General features: G+C 37.1%; 3 protein-coding genes across 5 annotated transcripts in view; 2 read left to right on the plus strand and 1 right to left on the minus strand.

The window, feature by feature from the left end:
• Positions 1-20,195, plus strand: part of LOC129243145 (adenosine deaminase 2-A-like) — a 63,092-nt gene that overhangs the window by 32,843 nt on the left and 10,054 nt on the right. The window lies entirely within an intron of this gene.
• Positions 674-12,485, minus strand: LOC129243146 (uncharacterized). 2 transcript variants are annotated; one of them, XM_054880306.1, is made up of 17 exons: positions 12,201-12,484; positions 11,974-12,143; positions 11,816-11,920; positions 11,662-11,745; positions 11,362-11,580; positions 9,676-9,729; positions 9,072-9,110; positions 8,912-9,004; positions 6,320-6,382; positions 6,156-6,209; positions 5,030-5,125; positions 4,068-4,106; positions 3,893-4,000; positions 3,779-3,821; positions 3,405-3,714; positions 3,213-3,324; positions 674-938 (listed from the first exon to the last, which is right to left on the minus strand). In XM_054880306.1, exons 2-17 carry the CDS (start codon positions 12,061-12,063, stop codon positions 834-836), a joined length of 1,614 nt encoding a protein of 537 aa, XP_054736281.1. In that variant the 5' UTR covers positions 12,064-12,143; positions 12,201-12,484; the 3' UTR covers positions 674-833. The 2 variants fall into 2 exon arrangements, with proteins under 2 accessions (XP_054736281.1, XP_054736282.1); XM_054880307.1 differs by lacking the exon at positions 9,676-9,729 and having other exon boundaries at positions 12,201-12,485.
• On the plus strand, positions 16,411-18,661 carry LOC129243147 (adenosine deaminase 2-like). The gene is made up of 3 exons (XM_054880308.1): positions 16,411-17,612; positions 17,671-17,853; positions 17,964-18,661. Exons 1-3 carry the CDS (start codon positions 16,824-16,826, stop codon positions 18,552-18,554), a joined length of 1,563 nt encoding a protein of 520 aa, XP_054736283.1. The 5' UTR covers positions 16,411-16,823; the 3' UTR covers positions 18,555-18,661.

Genomic DNA, 20,195 nt, shown 5'->3' on the forward strand with positions numbered 1-20,195 from the left:
GAATTTTTCGTCGTTAATTTCTAATATTAACATTTTTGTCGCATGTATCAAAACATATGTCAAGTATTTCAAGCTACATACGGTTACGCGGAAAATCTAAAATTCAATAGATTCATACGATTAATGCCATGGCTATAGCGCTATAACGGGCCTCACAATCCTTTACGGTTATGCCCATATATTTGATCAGAACAGCTACGGTTACAGTTACGGCTATGGCTAATTCATGGCACCACTAATTGTAGCTTAAACCCTGGCCAACAGAGTTCTTTCTCAACGTCAAATTTATATGTTTTCTCTTTCACTTTCTCTTTTTTGATTTATACAACATTTCATTTTCTCCTTAAATTTTCTCATGCCACACTATCCAGGACGCTACACAAATAATACGACACAATTTGTGTGTAATTAAATACATACTAACTGTGCATTGCTAATATCAGGTAAATACCATGTGGGCCGTGTGAGGAATTCATTTGATTCGCTGTTGCTCCTTTGGCCTGGATGGCATTCGTTAATACATTACCTGAATAATTTACTCAAAGCTCTACTCCTTTCAAGGGTCTGCTTAATAATGATTAACTTTTTTATACAAAAATGGCTATATAAAACTACAAAAAAGTTTTGTTTATTGCATTGATGAAAATATTTCGATTTTAATTCTAGTCGTTGAATTTATTTCTTTACAAAAATTAGCGAATTAATTTGTATAAGTTTCTATGTGACAGCTTTTATAAAATATTTAATAAAATATATCAATATAAAATAATAGTTTTGTTGTGTATACAAATTAATTACTAAGTTTTTACTTTTGAAGATCGTTTTCTCCAAACTCAATCACGCGGCCTGGTGGTTCCCGTAAAGGCTTGTATGGATATGGGTATACCCGGCAAATCAGTGCTGGTTTTATCCAATGCCAAATTCATAGATGGTACTTCCTAAAATTAAATTTATATAATTAGTATTCTGATCGAACTGTAAAAAAAACTTAAATTTACTATTTTACTACTTTTGTATGTGAAAATCATTGCCAACCTCTGTGTGGACATGAAACATCAAGTGACAATTTTTTTTCTAATAATGGTAATCCTCCCAGTGTATTTCTGCCATGAGAAAGTCAAAGTCATAGATGCTTAACTTGACTATGAGGATGCATTCTCTCTATTGTGATGCAATTTTGAAGGGACTCCCATCCAAAACTGAATTTCACCTTCATATACCTCCACTCACTGGGTGACTAAATTTTTGCGCTATCTGAAAGATATTGTTCATGCAGACCCTAACTGAAAGGCAATACTTAATAAAGGGACTGTCGCTCCGCCAACCATGACGAGGTAAGAATAGCGATAACGCGGGCGAGCCGCGGGCGCTGACGAACTACCGGCTGAGCTATTCAAACATAGCTGTGAGGAGCTGCTATGCAAAATATGGTGATGAAAACATGCCTGCCGATTTGAATTTAAGTGTGCTCTGCCCAATCCACAAGAGGGTGATCCTGTAATCTTTGCCAATTATCGCGGAATTAGTCTTCTAAATATCGCCTATAAGGTTCTAGCGAGCATATTGTGTGAAAGGCTAAAGGCCACCGTCAACCAACTGATTGGACCTTATCAGTGTGGCTTTAGACCTGGAAAGTCTACCATCGACCAAATATTCAATACGCCAAATCTTGGAAAATACCCATGAAAGGAGAATCGACGCACACCACCTTTTCGTTGATTTCAAAGCTGCATTTGACAATACGAAAAGGAGTTTCCTGTATGCCGCGATGTCTGAATTTGGTAACCTCGCAAAACTAATACGGTTATGTAAGATGACGTTGCTCAACACTAGCAGCGCTGTCAGAATTGGGAAGGACCTCTCCGAGCCGAAACGATATTTCAGACAGTGTGACTTGCTGTCGTGTAACTTCTTTTACATTTTGTTGGAAAAGATCGGGCGAACCGCAATAATTATCAATATTAATATTATCCACCTTAACAACAGCCCTGTTAGTTCTGTCATTTCCAATTTGTATAAAGAAGCAAAGCGACTGAATCTGGCGGTGAACGAGGACAAAACAAAGTATCTCCTGTTATCACGTCTCCCACGTCACTGTTGACAGTTATAATTTCGAAGTTGTAAAAAACTTCGTTTATCCAGGTACCAGCTTTAAGAGCGATAACAATGCCAGCCTTGAAATCCAACGTAGAATCTCTCTTGCCAACAAGTGCTACTTTGGACTAAGTAGGCAATTGAGCAGTAAAGTCCTCTCTCGACGAACAAAACTAACACTCTATAAGACTCTCATCATGCCCATCCTATTGTATGGCGCAGAAGCTTGGACGATAGGAGAATCCGACAGGCGTCCCTTGGAGTGTTTGAGAGAAAGATTCTGTGAAAGAATTTTGGAACTTTGCACGTTGGCGATGGAAAAATGAGCTGTATGAGGTGCAACATAGACATAGCACAGCGAATAAATATCCAACGGCTACGTTGGCTGGGTCATGTCGTCCGAATGGGTACACACGTTCCGGCCCTGAAAATATTGGATGCGGTACCAGCTGGTGGTAGCACAGGAGGAGGAAGGCCGACTTATTATGAAAATGGTCGATCTTTAGGCACGGCATATCGCAAAATTCCTGATTTCGTTGGTGGAAATAATCTTCCGAATGATTCGCCAATTTTAAAGTTGGTGAAAAAATTTCAAGAAACTGGTTCTGTCGAGGATATAAAAAGGACTGGCTGCTCAAAAACTGGACGTTCTGTTGAGAATATTACTGCCGTAGCCGCACAACCTTCAACATCTATATCTAAATGTTCTCAACAATGAATAAAATCTTTTTTCATATATAATTAAGAGCCTTATTTTGATTGAAAATAGTGAAATCAGAAAAAATATTTTATTTTAAAACAACATCTAGTGGTGTGTTTTGAAAAACTTTACAATGATTGTTTTGAGTAGATTTGTGATTAGAAAGAGTGTTGCTAAGAAACTTTCTTTGTAATAAAGGCCACTTCGGTCCATGTTGAACCAGCGTCAATTTGTTTGAATAATGGCTTCTGAGTTTTACAGTTATTACAACAGCAGTTTGAATTGCAAGGTCTCAGAAGAGTTGAAATATTGTAAATAGTCACTCAATACTCAACAGGCATTAAATGAAATAATAAAGATTTATCATATTTTTATACATACATACATAAAATACAAAGGAACACCATTTAGTACGAACCGGATTTGGATTATCGAAATTGAAACCTTTTTCCGCCTTCAAAAGATTCTCTATCGCCACATTGAGCTCGGTCGTATATTTGTGTTTAAAGCATTTTTCAATTATTGAATAGCTGTCGAAATGTAAGTTAGAATAATAAAATTTCAACCTTTTAGAAAATAATAAAAAACATTTACTAATATGAAAACTCACTCATCATTCGGTGGCGGAGTTCTAAGTGGCTCATCATCTTGATTGTTTTTATTATAAGCCGATTTCTCCAACTTTTTCAATTGGCAGCGATCGTAGTTGATGCGCTTACAGAACGCTTCGAGCAGGGTGATCGGCTCCACTATCGGCAAGCAATCGGGTAGGCGTGTCTCACCAAAAACAATATCCAATGCAAGAACATTGAAATTGACGATACCATCTATTGTGGACTGTATGGCGCCCGGGCAATCTTGATCCTTGACCAGAGCCTCCCATTGTTCGCGCTGTTTAATACAAATGAAATCATCCGCCGCTACAAATGAATTTATTCAATATGTAATTGTTTTTAAAGCCAATTATTTTTTGTTCATAATTACTGCCGCGTGGTATTTTGAATGGTGGTAAATTGCAGCATAGTTTCTATAAGTGGAAATAAAAACAAAATACAAATATTTTCATATATCTAAATCTTCCAATCTTCTGCTTCTTACCTTTGCAATTTCCGGGTCAAGTGGCTTACAACGTGGCGCCGGAAATTTTTCCTCATTACTTTCACTAACTTCACAAGGAAAACTCGCAATGTCTTTGATGCAAGTATCCTGTATATTTAAATGCAAAAAATTAGAATATATCACTAATGTATGATAAGTACTTTGGGCAAAGTACCTCATCCTTCCTGGGGCATGCTAGAGACCGCTCCATATTCTTTAATAAAAAAACATAGTTGTTAGTTAGTGCCGTATTATATACAAGGTGGGGCGACATTTGTCTTTAATTTTGCTTTTGAATAAGTTTTTTAATAAATAAAAAAATAAAGAAAAAAAAAAAATTGGGTGGCGGAAAGCTTTATTTGAGCCTATTACCTACTACAGCTGTCTAGTTCACAAGTGTCAAATTCCATATGATTGACGTATGCCGTTATTGCAAAAATGTATACGTTTTTCGATAGAGGTTTTAATTTTGCGCCACCTTGTATGTGTATGTTTGAGTATTTTATATTTATAGATAAAATAATAGAAAGAATAAATAAGGAGGGCAAAATTCATGCTGGGTCGAACTTTACACATTTCAGTAAAGTTTAATTTTGGGCTGGCTGTTAATTTTAGAAATCAAACAAATTCGTAGACAATGAGCGTTATTGCTTATAACAGATGGTCAGACGGAATACAATTATATTAATATAGTATTTCAGTCAGTCTAATTTAGGTGGGAACAATATGTCTATAACTTAGTTTAGGTGAGTTTTATTAAGTTGTTATCAAGAAAAATGTATTTAAATGAGCCTGAAAGTGCACATTTCTGAAAATTTTACTTGGACCGTATTTTTTTTTTTTTTTAATATTTGAATTTGATTATTTTTTCTTTCGTCATAGTAGAGATTTTACGTTTTTGTTTTTAATTTCTGAAATTGACTTTATATGAAGGTGACCGATTTCACCGAGTTTGCGCGCGCAATTCCTTTAAAATACAACCGTTATGTGAACAAAATTAGAACTACGAGTACGAGTACCCTTGGGTACAAGTCCACTGGTATGAAAATTCTTGCTGCGAAAGAATTCATTAGAAAAAAAGAAAATAAATAAATGGATGATTTCAGGCCCAATTAACTGGCAATTTATTATACGTACCCTGGGCTGCCCAATGGAGGGCTGTTCTAGAAATGAGGATTGCATGTTGCCGGGTAGTGACATCCATTGCGTGGGCATTGCTTGCGGTGTTAGTCCCTAAGTGATAGAAGTTGATAAGTTAGCAAGTAAATTGTATGCATCATGTAAAGGGCCTCTCAAAAGACGCGCCTAGATGTTATTTTGAAGTAGAACATGACAAAATTTAGATTCTTTTAGGTTTTACTATTTCTATTCAAAATACGATTCTTAGCAATTTTATGTGAAAAACGACATCATTTAAATGGCCTTCATGCGCACGGCTACAGGAAAAATCCGCCAAGCAGTCAATTCATGCGTCAAGGTAGAAGGTCGTTTAGCAACACTTTGCGCTACAGCAACAATTTCATTCCACAATTATTCAATACTGACATATAGGCGTCACTTTTGAAAGACATATACCTATACTCATACATATATATGTACACTCAATGGCACTAAAATAGGTGTGCGACATTTTGACCAGTTTGAGCTATTTCACTTCTGTTTATTTGGTGTCTAATATTTTTTTATAAAAGATTAGCACATCAGACAACGCAGCCCAAATAAATCGTATTATTGTAAATTTGTGTAAAAATTATGAAAATTATCGAAACTCTGCAAATTTTGACCAAAATTTCAAATTTTTAGAATAATTTTTGCTATGCAGTTTTATAGCCCATAAAGTTTTAAATAATAAAACGCAAGTTGCCCGAGATTACAAAATACCAATTGACTTCAGGCAACTTTTTTTGCTGGCAGTGTCACGCATCTTGCATGCAAAGTAAACCCGACAATATTTTTTTTAATTTGATGTGCTATGAAACGGCATACCAACAATTTTTGTAGAAATTTAAATTAAAGGCGTGAAATTGTGATGAAAAGTTTGTGGAATTTTCTAATTTTTCTTGTACGTTTAAAGCTTGGTTTTAAATGGGTTTTGTTAAGCAATGAGCTATACTTTTCTAAAAAAAGTAGGGGCATTCAAACACAAAATAATGTTAAAACTGGTTCTTATGCTGTCGCTTGTCGCTATACGCATATGTATTTATGTAATATATAAGTATGTATGCACATGTAAATATTTTGTAATGCAATTAACGAAAATTACCGGCATCCTGAAAGGCTGTCCCGGCAGACCCTTGTAGCGTGTGCTGCTCATTGACTACAAATACTCAAAGTTTGTTATTTACAAATAAAAAAGGATACGTTTTTATAAAGTACTAAATTTGACTATAAAAATATTTTCTAAAAAAAATTTTTTTAAATACTTACTGCTGGTGGTCGGTGACTGCGTCTAGGTTGCTCATATGAAATATTGGAGGCATCTAGAGAATACTGAAGAGTTGTTTGAATGTAAAGTAAAATGAAATGCAATAACCGCATAAGTGGACTCAAAAAATTTTTTAGTTCTAAAGGCCAACATATTCGACTAACAAAACTCAATATTCGTGTAAAATGACTGTTTTTCTAGCAGTACTTTTAAAAAATATTGATAATGGTAGTTGTATAAGAACGCTGGGCAACAAAATACGATGAAGAAAAAGATAAAAATGCGGTGTAGCAATTACGAAAGGGAAAGAGCTGTAGATATTCGACAAAATGTCATTTTCTTTTAAGCGAGAAACTTCTTCTTGGTCTCAATTTGATTTAAATTGAATAAATATTTTAACTCAAAATTTACTATAAATATTGTCTTTAACACTAGAACTTCCTCTATAAATTTTATTTATTATTTTATGATAATATTATGGTTTTTTTCTAATTTAATTTTTTAATAATTTTCTGGATTATTTTGAATTCCCACTTCCATTTTTATGATATTCCTATACACTCGTATACCTACCGGTCAAATTACCGGTCGCTATTCGTCTTCAATATGAAAACTTCTCAGGAACTATTTCAAGCCGAAATGAAAATATTAGGTATTATCATTTCCCATAATTACGAATGGACTTGCTACTTTTCTAATCTAAAAAAAGTATTAGCTGCCAGAATAAACATGTCATGCACACATTAATACTCTTATATATAGGGTTTTCCAAATAGAGGTGCTATTTTGATATTCAAAGAAAAATGCTATATTTTAATATAAATGATCGGATGTTTATTTCATTATAAAGGACCAAAGGAAGGTATGCCGTTAATAGTGGAAAATAACATCAGGTAAATTACAGGCACAACCATGCTTACAGGACAATATCCCTTTCGTGAAATTTTCCATAACCGAATTGTAAAGTGGCTGCCCTATGTCCTCGATAGCCTGACAAATTCCATCTTTGAGGTCTTGAATCGACACTGGGCTGTTGGCGTAGACCTTCTCCCAAAGAAAAAAGTCCCAAGGTGTTAAATCACAAGATCTCGGTGGCCAATTGTTATCACCTGTTCGAGAGATAACACGGTCCGGAAACTTTCTCCGTAAAAGATCAATAGTTTCGTTGCTTGTGTGGCACCTAGCGCCGTCTTGTTGAAAATAAACGTTGTTCAGATCAATAAGATCCAATTCCGGCCCTTAAAAACCGTTAATCATCTTTCGATAGCGCAATCCATTCACCAATAACACCTGCTATTGAAAAACCCTTTATTTAACCAAAATACTTATACTAAGCAATATCGACTACAGGATGTTCCTCTTTTGGGAACTCACCAAAATCGGCTTTAAACATCTTCAGGCCGGTATATCACCAAGCGGCGCGAACGAGTATTTTGCACTTCGCACAACTTCAATAAAAAACCTTTTAGCAGAGGCTGGCCTACCAACAATTGAAGAAAAAATACATCAAATTCGAGCGAGACTCATCCCTAAACATCTCTTCCCCTCCAACTCAATCATCGACAAAGGCATCTCAAATATAAACTGATCCAAAAGCTCAACCGATCCTTCTGTTATGTATCGAATATTTGGAATCGCCAACAAGCTAGATTTATCCAATCTGGTGGTACTAAGCAAAAAACCCGCAATGGGAGATAACGAAAGTATCCTGTGACCTCAGCCTATTCAAATTTACAAAAAAAAAAAAACTACATTACCCGGAGCATTCCTTTCTTTATTCCAGGAGCGCAAGACATACTATGAAGCTGACAATTGGACTCTATGGTGCACAGATGGCTCAAAATCTGATAACGTACCAGCCAGCTTTGCAGTGGTTGACATAAACGGATAAACTCTACGGGTGCATACTTTGCCGGACTGTGCATCTGTTTTTACTGCAGAAGCAGTCGCCGTTTGTCATGCTATAAACATAGCTTTGGCAAATAATTGTAAAACTCTCATATGCACCGACAGCAAATCTATTCTAAAAGCAGTTCTAAACCTCTATCTAATTTATCCACTATTAGTAGAATAAGGGATACGTTCATTGGCAAGGAGGCTACCTTACGTTTACTTGGATACCAAGCCATAAAGGAATTCACGGGAACGAGATGGCAGACAGTGCGGCCAAACAAGCCTCCTCAGCACCGATAACAAAAGATCCCACATGCGAAAAGAGAGACATGCTGTCAGCTATTAGACGATATCTCAACACCGAAACGAAACTTGAATGGCTAAACTACATCCACCGCCACTACACTACCATAAACCGTCTCTTGCCAAGCTAGACTTTTCTTTGTCTAATGTTGTTTTCATCGCCTTCTTTAAGAATTTGTTGTTCATATACTTTATACTTAAAGGATAAATATGAATATCCTCTACATACATGCACATATGTACTACATAGATTACTTCACCTAACTGCTTTGCTATATTAGATACCAAAGCAGGAGACTTTCATCTACTCGCGAAAGCTCCGATTAGAATAAGAGTTGAAAATGCTGCATTTCTTATGATTCTATATGCTTTGTTATTCTAAAATAAGTAATAATTACCCGTGTGGATGTCGGTGCTCGTGAGGGCTGCCTCATGGGTGATGATTGCGCCATTGGTGTAAAAAAAGACGATAACTCTGGATCGATAGTGGACTAAAAGGCATATAAACAAATTGGGATACTTTTTCTTGGAAATTATTTATTCATTCATTCGTATTACCGGATGCCTTGGCTGTATGCTTGAGTACTGATCATAAGACTGAAATATTTTTTAATAAGAAATAATTAATTTTTTTTTTTGTTTTATTGAAAAATCAAATTAAAGGCATTCAAACATTAAGTAGCAGGAGTCTCAAACATTTCCTGGAAAACATTTCCTTGCAAAAGTTAGGAATGAGAATACTATTTAGTTACTGAATACGAATCTGGGGTCAACAACTTTTGTCTGCAGCAATTGAAATCTATTCGGCTGTATTAGGTTTTGCCTTATTCAAAACATTTATGTAAGGCTGTGGTATTTTAAAACTTAGCACATATTTTTGGCTCATTCAATCTAAATGAAACTCTTGGAAAACTATTCTAAAATCCATTTCTGGCACTGCTGATGCCTTCATTTCAGCGCTAGATCCCAATAATGTGATTACTAAAGTGCCAAAAAATTTACTCAGAATTCGTTATATGCTTCGCAACCATTAAACTTTCGTGCAATGCGCATTTTACGGTTTAGGCGTTTAGATTGAATATTTTACTTGGAAACCCGCTACTATATATTTGTAAAATTAGTACTCTGTATTGAATTGTACGAAATATTATCAAACATTTACCGAACGACGTGTCGGCGATGATGGATACGGACTACTTGCAACAGCAGGGCCAGCCTATAAATGAAAAAGAAAATTAAAAAAACAAGATCACATATTTAAAATTAGTTGCATATGAGCTTTTTGGCTTGTGTTTATGCGTGGGTATTTCCTTGGTATTAAATGTAATGATTCTCCACTGAGTGCACGAAGCATAAACAATTTTGCTTACATAAAATACCTTTTTTAAAAGCTATTTAGTATTGAGAAAGACCATAGACCAGGAAAGTCCATTGGTTAGACATTATAATATCGTCTTAAATACTTTTCAAGTGTTTGCATGTCAGTAATACAGTATCTACATCACATTGGTATAAAAATTTTGAATAGCTGAATGTAAGTGTCGAAAAATGTTGTTTGATTTATAAATAAGCTTTCTGAAACTGGATTCGCAACGCTCCTTTCATTCGAACTAATACTAAACTTCAAGGTTTTAACTGTCTCTTGAGAAAAACCCTGCATATCGTTGTTTGAAAATACGACTGTTATACTCGTATGGACTTAGTTCATTAGGAAAATCAATAACTGTCGATACTTAGACGAGACGATTCATTTTCTGACAACACATTTGGTCGGCCGAAAACCGATTAGTCCTTATGAGTGTGACCTGCCAGCTAGCAAATCGATCAGCCACGATGTTCACTATGCATTAAAGCAGGTAAAGGAACTTGTTTTTTTGTAGGAGGTGTAATCGCCTTAGTCAGCGTGGGACTTTAACGCAACTAAAAAGATCTCAAATCCGACGATATATCTTACAGGGATTTAGCAATTACTTTTAAAAGCCGTCATGAAAAGTAAGCTCAACCGTCAGTTACATGCGTCTGCTGTTCTTATCTTATCAATACGGGAGTTGTTCTTCCCGCTGTGTTCGCCTAGCGTCATTTCTTTGCCTCCAATTAATGTTGCGAAGTTCCACCATGATTCGTGTTGCAAAAGCTTGCACCTCCTTTCACTTTTCATTCGAATCAAACATTTGTGGGACTTGACACCATTTTTGTTTGCTGGGTCGTTGCGTTCCTTAGTGAACCTTTTGTAATAAAAGACACACGTTCGGCAGTCTGCTCTTTGTCCAAGCATTCTAGGCAATAAGAACTACCAGCCAAGTCTAGACGATGCAGATGTTTATGAAAATATGCCCGCTTAAAAGCTGCTTCAGGAAAAAATCAATGTCCCCATGTTTTCGACAGATCCACTTGTTAATCGGTGGGTCAACTTATATGTCCAGCCTCTGTTTGGTGACTGGCCCCAAAGAAGAGAGGATCGATACCCACTTTCGAGCAACCTCGTTAGTCGTCATAGACCGCTGTGTCTAAAATTAGTATAGAAGTGAGAAAACCCATCTAAGAATGCCTAAGTATGTATGTGGAGGGAATATATAAGTACAAGTCTGCTAGCCAGATCACCTCGACTCGCTAGATAACTAAGCTTAAGACAACGAAGTTTTAATTGAGATTTCTTTGTTCTGAAACACCGGAGCGTTCAAGTATCTTTTGCTGGTGGTGTTTGAGGTGTTTTGTCTATTAATAGCAAATTGTCATGCCCAAGTACTGTTGTGTGTACTATCAGTACTATCAGACTAACTGAGCGGTAGATATAGACGTTTTGATGAAATACTTCGTAATCACAAACTTTCTTTGAATTTTCTCTTACCCCACCGGTTGGACAGAATGATGAGAAATTTTGCGTGTTTTGATCGAATGACCTGTTGTAATTGTTTGGGGAACCAGCGCGCAGTCGAGCTGTCTGTTGTCTAGTCGGTTGTGGTGGTTCTGGATCAAATTCATCATAATCTACGCTCGGATCAAGGGATTGATAGAATTTTTTCTCTTCCTCATCTTCACAGCTGAAGTGATCGCAACCAGCACTTAGCTAATAAATAGAAAATAGTTTTATTACTTTATAATTTGAGTAAGCATTAAAAATGTGTGCAAGAAACTCTTCCTTTCATACCCTCAATGGGTTTGGACGCGCTGTTGGTATATCGATCATGCTCCAACTGCGATGAAGCCCATGATTTACGCTTTGATCGGAACTCTGAAGAAGATAATCACATGCTTGAATATTCAAATGATGTTTTATGAAATACTAACGCAACATTTATTACCGAAATTTTTTTTCCACATGCCATTGCTGGTGACCTCGGTGATTGTATGCGTTTAAAGCCACCATAACATGAGCTAACTGGCATCCGCGCATCGGCATCTGAATACTGTTCCTTAAATGAGACATGGAATTTCTAAGCTATATTATTTAACGCCCAACCTGCTCTTGTTGGGTCTGCTTCTCCACTTCAAAATTACATGCGCGTAAATCTAGGGCTGGAAAGTCCAGTGGCCGAGGCGCACGCCGCATTGATGTTGACGACTAACGTTGGCAACACACACTACACACACTTTGATTCGCTGCTGTTCCAAATAAAAAATTCAAGAAAGCTGTACAATTGAAAAATTAATTTGTGCATTCTTGTTCGTTTCAGTCTCTAAACCTACACCTATGTGGGAAGCACCGAAGCAGACGATTAAGCCGACGAGCACTTTGGTCACTTCTGAAATACTAAATATGTATATGTTCGCAATGTAAAAATATAAAATTTTCTGGCGTAGTTTCGATATTTTGTGAAAATAATTCTTTCTTATAATTTTGAGAGTTGTCAGCTCTTGTAACCTTTGTCAATATTGAAAACACTGTGTTGTGGAATTGTTTTTTCTTGGTTTTGACAGTTTTTAAAAGAAATTGGAAGTAAATTTTATGGTTCCCGTATTGTATTTCTAATGTTGCTTATTTTCACATATTAAGGGTCCGAAAAAATCAGCGCGAAAAAGGAAATTCAATGAAATGTCTAATTGTTTGTTCCGAAAGCTACAGCAGTCAGAGCTCTTTTATTTACTCTTAGGTGAAATGGTTGAAGTACTACTCTGGTACTCCCTAAGTGATGAAAACACCAACAAAGAGAAAGAAAAGTTGATCAGAAACCGCAAAGTGACCATCAGAAAGCTGTCAGGCGACTCGAATGGACTGTTTATAAAACCGTTGTATCAGGTCAGTCCATAAGTTCGTCCGTTTTTAAAGGTGGTTTTAAAATTATTAAAAAAGATGTTTAAAGTATTTATTAATCAATAATATTATATAATTTCCTTCATTAATTACAATGTCTTCCCAACGTTTAGGCAAATTTTAAATTCCCTGCTCAAAAATTTTTTTGTCCTTGTAGCCAAAATACGCTTCGATATCCCTTTTATAGCTTCTTTTGAGGAGTATTTCTTGTTACTCATATGGGATTGAAGTCTACGGAAAAGGTGATAATCACAAGGTGCAATATCCGGAGAGAATGGTGGATGCGGCATTAGCTCCCATCCGAGCTCGTTCAGCTTGCCTAATGTTTACCTTGCGGTATGAGGTCTTACATTGTCGTGGTGAAACAAAACTTTGCGTCTATTCACTAACGACGGTCGATTTGTGTTAACTGCTTTATTCAGGTTTGATTGCTGATGGGAATAATAATCAGCAGTTATCGTCTGGCTTGGTTCCAGAAGTTCATAATAAACAATACCGGCCATATCCCACCAAATAGACAGGAGAATTTTCTTGGGCTGAAGGCAATCTCCAGGGGTCGGTTCTGATGTTTCATCTTTATCTAACCATTGGCGTTTGCGAACAGGATTATTGTAAAGGAACTATTTTTCATCACCAGTAACGATACGGTTCAAAAAACTTTCATTTTCAAGCCGTTGCAGCAGCTGAGAACACATATTCACTCTCTGCTGAAGGTTGGCGACGGTAAGTTTATGCGGAACCCATTTTCCCAGCTTTGAAACCTGTCCCAACTGAACCTGTGAACTGTTCCATGCGATAAATTTAACCTCTGAGCTATCATATCGACTGTCAAATTTGGTTCAGCTTCCACGAGTTCGAGCACGGCGTCGGTGTTAAAGACTTCAGGACGAGTAGCGCGCGCGGCATCCTCCACGTCGCAGTTGCCACTTCGGAATTTTAGAAACCACTTTCGCGCAGTCCTTACACTCACGGTATCCTCTCCGTGAACAGTGTTTATTTCTGCAGCAGCAATTGTTGCATTTTTACCACATCAATAAAAAAAATGGGAAATGGCAAAATGCGCATGAACTTATGGACTGACCTGATAGTTCATGATTTGGTCCCAAGGTACCTAAATTTCATGCAAAAAAGGGACCAAGTTGATATCCTCAAATACCTAATTTCGAAGGCTGAATCAAACGCATCATTACTGGAGACGAAACGTGGGCTTATGAAGACGACACGCAATCTAGGCATTAGCCGATTAGGCGATGAAGTTAAGAGCTCCGAACGAATCAAGACCAAATTGATCACATCGTTTTCAGTCAAAAAAGAAAAGGATACTCACGGATTTTAAGGATCAGTGGTGTACAATACACCACGAACTTTCGTCAGAAGGTCAGACAGTTAATAAGGACTATTATTTGGGTGTTGTAAGACGTTTGCGTCAAGCGATTCGCCAAAAAAGAAAGGATTCGTTGGAAAAAAGCTAATGAATTTTGCATGTTGATAACGCACTTTCGCACAGTGCCATCATTATCTGTGAATTTTTGAAAAAGAACGAAACGAATTCATCCACCATTTATAGAGGTCACCAGATACAGCTCCCTGCCACTTTTTTCTGTTCGATCGAGTCGGGAAAACCAATATGGGGAAAGCGATTTAATTGCTGGAAGGAAGTGCTGGAAAAATCGGATATGGCTCTGGTGACTTAACCGAAAATAGAGTTCCAGAAATATTTCGAGAGTTGGATCAAACGCTGGCATAAGTGCGTTGCAGTTAATGGGGAGTACTTTGAGGACGCTAATATCAGTTTTTCAGGACTAAACTTGTATTTTGCATTTTCTGAATATATTCCGCGAACTATTTGATCAAGGTGGTATATCCAACAAATGGCGCTCGTCAGTACTCAAATACGTTAATTCCATACTTACGGTGACCATAAATTAAAATTGAAAAAACAGAACAAATATTTATTTTCTTGGAACTTTTTTTTTATTAATAGTAACATAAAATTTGTTTGAAAAAATTCACATTTCATAGATTTTCACTTCAGTTTAAAAGTATGTAACAAAAAAAAAAAAAAATTGTAAATCACTGAAATTTTTCAGAGCTATAAATTTGCTTAAGTATATTTTCCTCATTTTGTAAATATTCCTTAAACTCTAAGCAATTAAGTTCATAATTGCATCTTGTTATTAAAATTGATTTAACAGTCTCAATTTTTATTTGTGATTTTTCATCAGTCCATTTATTGTTTAATATGGAAAATACCCTTTCAGTGGGGGCATTTGAACCCGGTAAACACAAATTAAATTCTACAATTTTTAAAATATTTTCATACGGTATAGTATTTTCTATAAAATGCTGGAATATTTCAGTCCATTTACTGTCGACATTATGTAAAGCTGAAATACAAATAGCAATTGTGAAGCTAAAGTTTTATATCTACTTGCAGTAAAATTTACCTATATTTTTAATTTTAAGCGGTGAAATGCAAAAGCAACTTAGATTCAATTTATGTACATATGTATATTGCACAATCAGCTGTTTAATAGGGAATGCTAAGTGATATCGATAGCAACATACATTTTGATTATTAAAAAGTTGCCACCGCAAAACAAACAGAACAAAAAAAAGAACATTTTCGCAAAACAGAACATTCTGGACTATATTTCTTAAAAAAAAATACGCAGAACAAGCATTTTAAAAACAGAACGGTTCTGCTAAAAACAGAACGGATGGTCACCGTATCCATACTCTATGAACTATTGGTGCGTTTAACCCTATAGCGATCTACAAGATGTTGTGTACGAGTAAATGATTTGAGTTTTTAGGGCTCACATCATTGATTTTCGACAAAATCATCATCATCGGTTCCTGTTTCTTCCATCGGTGTATAGGACCTCAAGTTCGCGCAAATATAGTGCGCTAAATAACTGTAGCACAAGGACCTGTTAACGAATAAATTATCAAAACTAGTCAATAAGTCGCTTTGCAACGCAGTGTACGTATATATATTTTTTTCCTTGTTCTCCCCTCTCGGGAGCATAGGGCCTCGACAAGACTCAGTCTTGCGTTCGGTAGGTAGGTGATTAGCCTGCCGCTACCAGTCCTAAGTGGTGGGAATTCCCACCTGTCGTTGCTTAGGAACAACGCCTTATTATTTATTGGAGCGCCATCTGTGTGTCAAATTTTTCTGGCAGAAGGATCGCACAGATGGTTGAGGACTTCGCTAAACTTCGTATGTCTGCGCTATTACCGCGGTCGCCCGCTTTCTCTTGCTGGCGCCACTGTTGCAATGTATAACTGTGTGTTTTTCTTTATTTTTTGCTTGTTTTAGCGATGTAATGCAAATAATGCGCAGACTATTGTGCGGGAGTAAGTGTATGGAAAGGATAAGTTTTTGGAGTTGACGAATGGAATTGGAGGAATTTTTTGTTTTGGTTTTTTTTTTGAAACAAGGAAAGTATATAAATTTGGAAAACCTCTGGGTTGGCAGGCTAGTGCACTTACGGTAGACTATCGAGGCCGTCAGTGTACTTATATATTTATATATCATATTTACCAGTATTATTTTACATGTTCAGGGAAACTCTTTTATCGATTCTCGATTTCGATATGTTCGTACGTATGTATGTACATATAGAGCCACAAGTGCCAGCTCCTTCAATATTAATAAATTTTTTCATATTGTAAACCAAAACAATTTTTCTAATATTTCTGAAAAATTAAAAAAAAAACGAGGACAGCCGCTCGTGCAAATTATATGTAGTTAAAATAATAAATGTTGCAAACTTTTGGCACATATCTGTGCGCTTCCTGCAGCTACCCAGATCCGTTAGACGCAAAAGAACTCCGAACCTCACTCAGAGAGCTTAGCGGCGAAAACAATTGCACACAGCAACGGTCAAGTCGATACTGATTATCGATTTGTTCTTACAGATTTAATAATTAGCGAGCACACACAGAGCATTGTTGCATAAGTCGAAAAGTTTCTGAGAACGAGTTAGGCAATAACCTCAGCTCACTCGCCAAAGCTCAGTCAGTTTGTAAGTGTCGGTTGAGCAATTGCGACGATGGCCAATTTCTGTTGGATACGAAATCTGGCCATACTTTTGATATTGGCGAATTGTTTGGCACTCGTGCTGCTGTTACAGTTGCCGGCACTGAATAGTTTTACCCCACTCGCGGAACGTATGCGTATTTACGAAACGATGCGCGCCAACATATTGGAGAAGGAGGCACAGGGACAACTCGGTGGAAACGTGTGGCTTAACGCTAATGAAAGAGTCGTCAATGAGCTGATTATGTTGGAGAAGAAATATGAATTAGAGATGAGTATGAAAAATCTAAGTCACTTTCAGGTGGCGCAACACTTTTTCCACTCATATGAGAAAATTAGCAAAACGCCGCTCTTTCGACTCTTGCAAGCTATGCCAAAGGGCGGCGTTTTGCATGCTCACGATATGGCGCTATGTAGCAGTGATTACTTGCTCTCGCTGACATATCGGGAGCACTTATGGATTTGTGTGTCTCAAAGTGAGACAAAAGAGTACGAGAAATTGCGCTTCTCTTTGTTGCAACCGCAGAGCGAACAGACTTGTGAGTGGCTGCTTTTGAGTGATCTGCGACGAAGCCAGCAGAGTGATGTTGTTGATAAAAAGTTACTGGCGCGATTGACTATGTACCCGCGGTTGCACTTTCAAAATGAGGATGCAGTATGGAGGCATTTTCGTAGCATATTCCGGTTTGTTATTGGGCTGTTGACTTATGCGCCTATATGGGAGGAGTACATATATAGAGCGTTGCAGGAATTCCATGCAGATGGCGTGCAGTATCTGGAAATACGATCTGTGTTGCCAATAGTAAGTTCGATACCATTAATCGCTTTTCTTCGAAACTATAGCTTCTCTTGCTTGACAGTTGTACGATCTGGTTGGCGGCAACTATACTATTTTGAATACGACATTCGCAATGCGCAATGCTGAGTTACGTTTTCGCGCGTCATTTCCTGACTGGATTGGTTCGCGTCTGATCTATGCACCTACGCGAAAAGTTAGCGACGCTCGTTTTGTCGAGTATCTGGGCAATGCGCTACTGCTAAAGGTTGGTAAATTGGCATTTGCTGATTGAAGCTCGAAGCAAATCAGCAGGAATGCTACATCCGATTTCGTTAAAATGACCCGCTCTCATTTATATGCTTTGTCTCTTCGCAGTCTCACTTCCCTGACTACTTTGCTGGCTTCGATTTGGTTGGTTACGAGGATGAAGGTCGCCCGTTGCGCGATTACGCTCGTGAATTACTTGCTGTACAAGATGAAATTAACTTCTATTTTCATGCCGGCGAAACAAATTGGTACGGCACAAACACCGATGCAAATCTTCTCGACGCTGTACTACTCGGCACGAAACGCATTGGTCACGGTCTGGCGCTGCTAAAACATCCTGAGGTGCTGCGTTTAGCGCGCTCACAAAATATTGCCATTGAAGTGAATCCGATATCCAATCAGGTGTTGCAGTATGTTAGTGATTTGCGTACACATCCCGGTGCAGTGCTCTTTGCGTCTAATTATCCGGTTGTAATTGCTTCGGATGATCCATCGTTTTGGAAAGCCACGCCGCTGTCGCATGACTTCTATGTGGCATTCATGGTGATAGCGTCGCAGAAATCAGATCTAGGCATGTTGAAGCAATTGGCTTGGAACTCCATTGCTTACGGTGCATTTCGGCCGATTGAGCGGGAGGAAGCATTTGAAAAATGGAATTATAGGTGGGAGAAATGGATTGCCGGCATTGTTAAGTCTTGATTGAATTGCACATACAAAATGTATATCTCGTAAAAATATTAAATTTCGTAGTTTGCAAGTTACGGTGATGATCACAAATAAAATTGTATTGGTGTTGTCTGGTCAAATGGTGTTTATTCATTCCTTTTAGATAAGTAACATCTATTCCCTTACCTTTCTCAATAGGAATCGCAGAAATTTTAAAGAGAGTAACATTGAAGTATAAACAGCATCGACAAGGTTGTATTTGTCGTCAGATTGGTGGTGTACTGCCGTCAAAAAAGTGCTGAGAATTGATAATTTAAAAAGTCCGTTCACAGGAATTGTCAAAATTCTAAAACAGATGAAACGGTAAATAATGATTATACGGGGTATGTCAGGTGCCATTATGATTTCACGCTACTAAAGTCGCTTTGGTCAAATAGTCGCTTGCAAGATGAGTCATGTGAGAAAGTGCATTGTGGTGGTGAGAAAATGTCGATTTACTTATTTTTATCGATTTTTTTTTATTCAAAATATTCTCCATGATGATTCTTTTTCGCATTCATTTCAACTAATCTTCGAATCACTAAATAATTCTAATGCTGCTCGCACATCAAAACGTTCTAAGTGCGACATCAGTTGACGTCTTATAACACTGAAAGTGCACAAGGCCTGAAATATAAATAGTAACCCTCGTAATACTCTAAACACCATTCCGATGATTGTTCATTGCTTCCAATAAGTCTGCACTTATAATTTTCCAGTAATATCGTCCAGTAAAAAAAAACAGTAGAGAAATTTCTGAAAATATCCCTCCAGTCCAAGGAACCTAATAAAGTGTGGTGCTGGATAAGCGACCTCCTACGTTCATTCTCTAACACAGTAAACAGTAGCTTTAAACTCGTTGTACGTATACAAGTAACTTACGTTTTCAATATTGATGAGGCCGTTAACAGTAGCGTAAAATGTTTAATCTTCTCTATACTATAAAGGGGAATGTCTGTACGTTGTCAGCGCCTCACTACGAAACGACAACACCAAATGACGTAAACATTTTTATACATTCATATTTTCACCCAGTGAAGGTTATAGGCATGTTTTTTATGATAGAACTCTCTTCCCACAGCCCCCAGGCCGTGCCACCACTCTCATTCGTCACTAATAATCGAATATTTGCTTAAATTTAATCTAAAAAATCTTAGTTTTTCCTATTTCCCACTATTTATAGCACACTCTAGACTTCATAATCCGCATAAGCTGTTCAACTATGACCCAAATGCGAAGTTCAAAAACGGTTTGATATAGAAAATTAATAAAAATAATTTTGCTTGATGTTTTTCTGATTGGTTGTTTTGATTTTATTCAACGAGGCATAGCAACTATGACCCAAATGCGAAGTTCAAAAACGGTTTGATATAGAAAATTAATAAAAATAATTTTGCTTGATGTTTTTCTGATTGGTTGTTTTGATTTTATTCAACGAGGCATAGCAACGGATTTTTCTATGAAATTATTGTTTGTAATTATTTTGTATACATATCCTAAATCCCTCAAAACTACTCCTACAAGCGGGGCCGCGGGTTAAAGCCAGTTTATTTATAATACAAGAAAAAGTTCTGGCTATTTTCCCTTTTATCCCACGAGAGTCGGTTTTACGTTGCCGGAGTGGACAGAGTTTAT

The sequence above is a fragment of the Anastrepha obliqua genome, chromosome 3 (genome assembly GCF_027943255.1).
Source record: "Anastrepha obliqua isolate idAnaObli1 chromosome 3, idAnaObli1_1.0, whole genome shotgun sequence".
NCBI lineage: Eukaryota > Metazoa > Arthropoda > Insecta > Diptera > Tephritidae > Anastrepha > Anastrepha obliqua.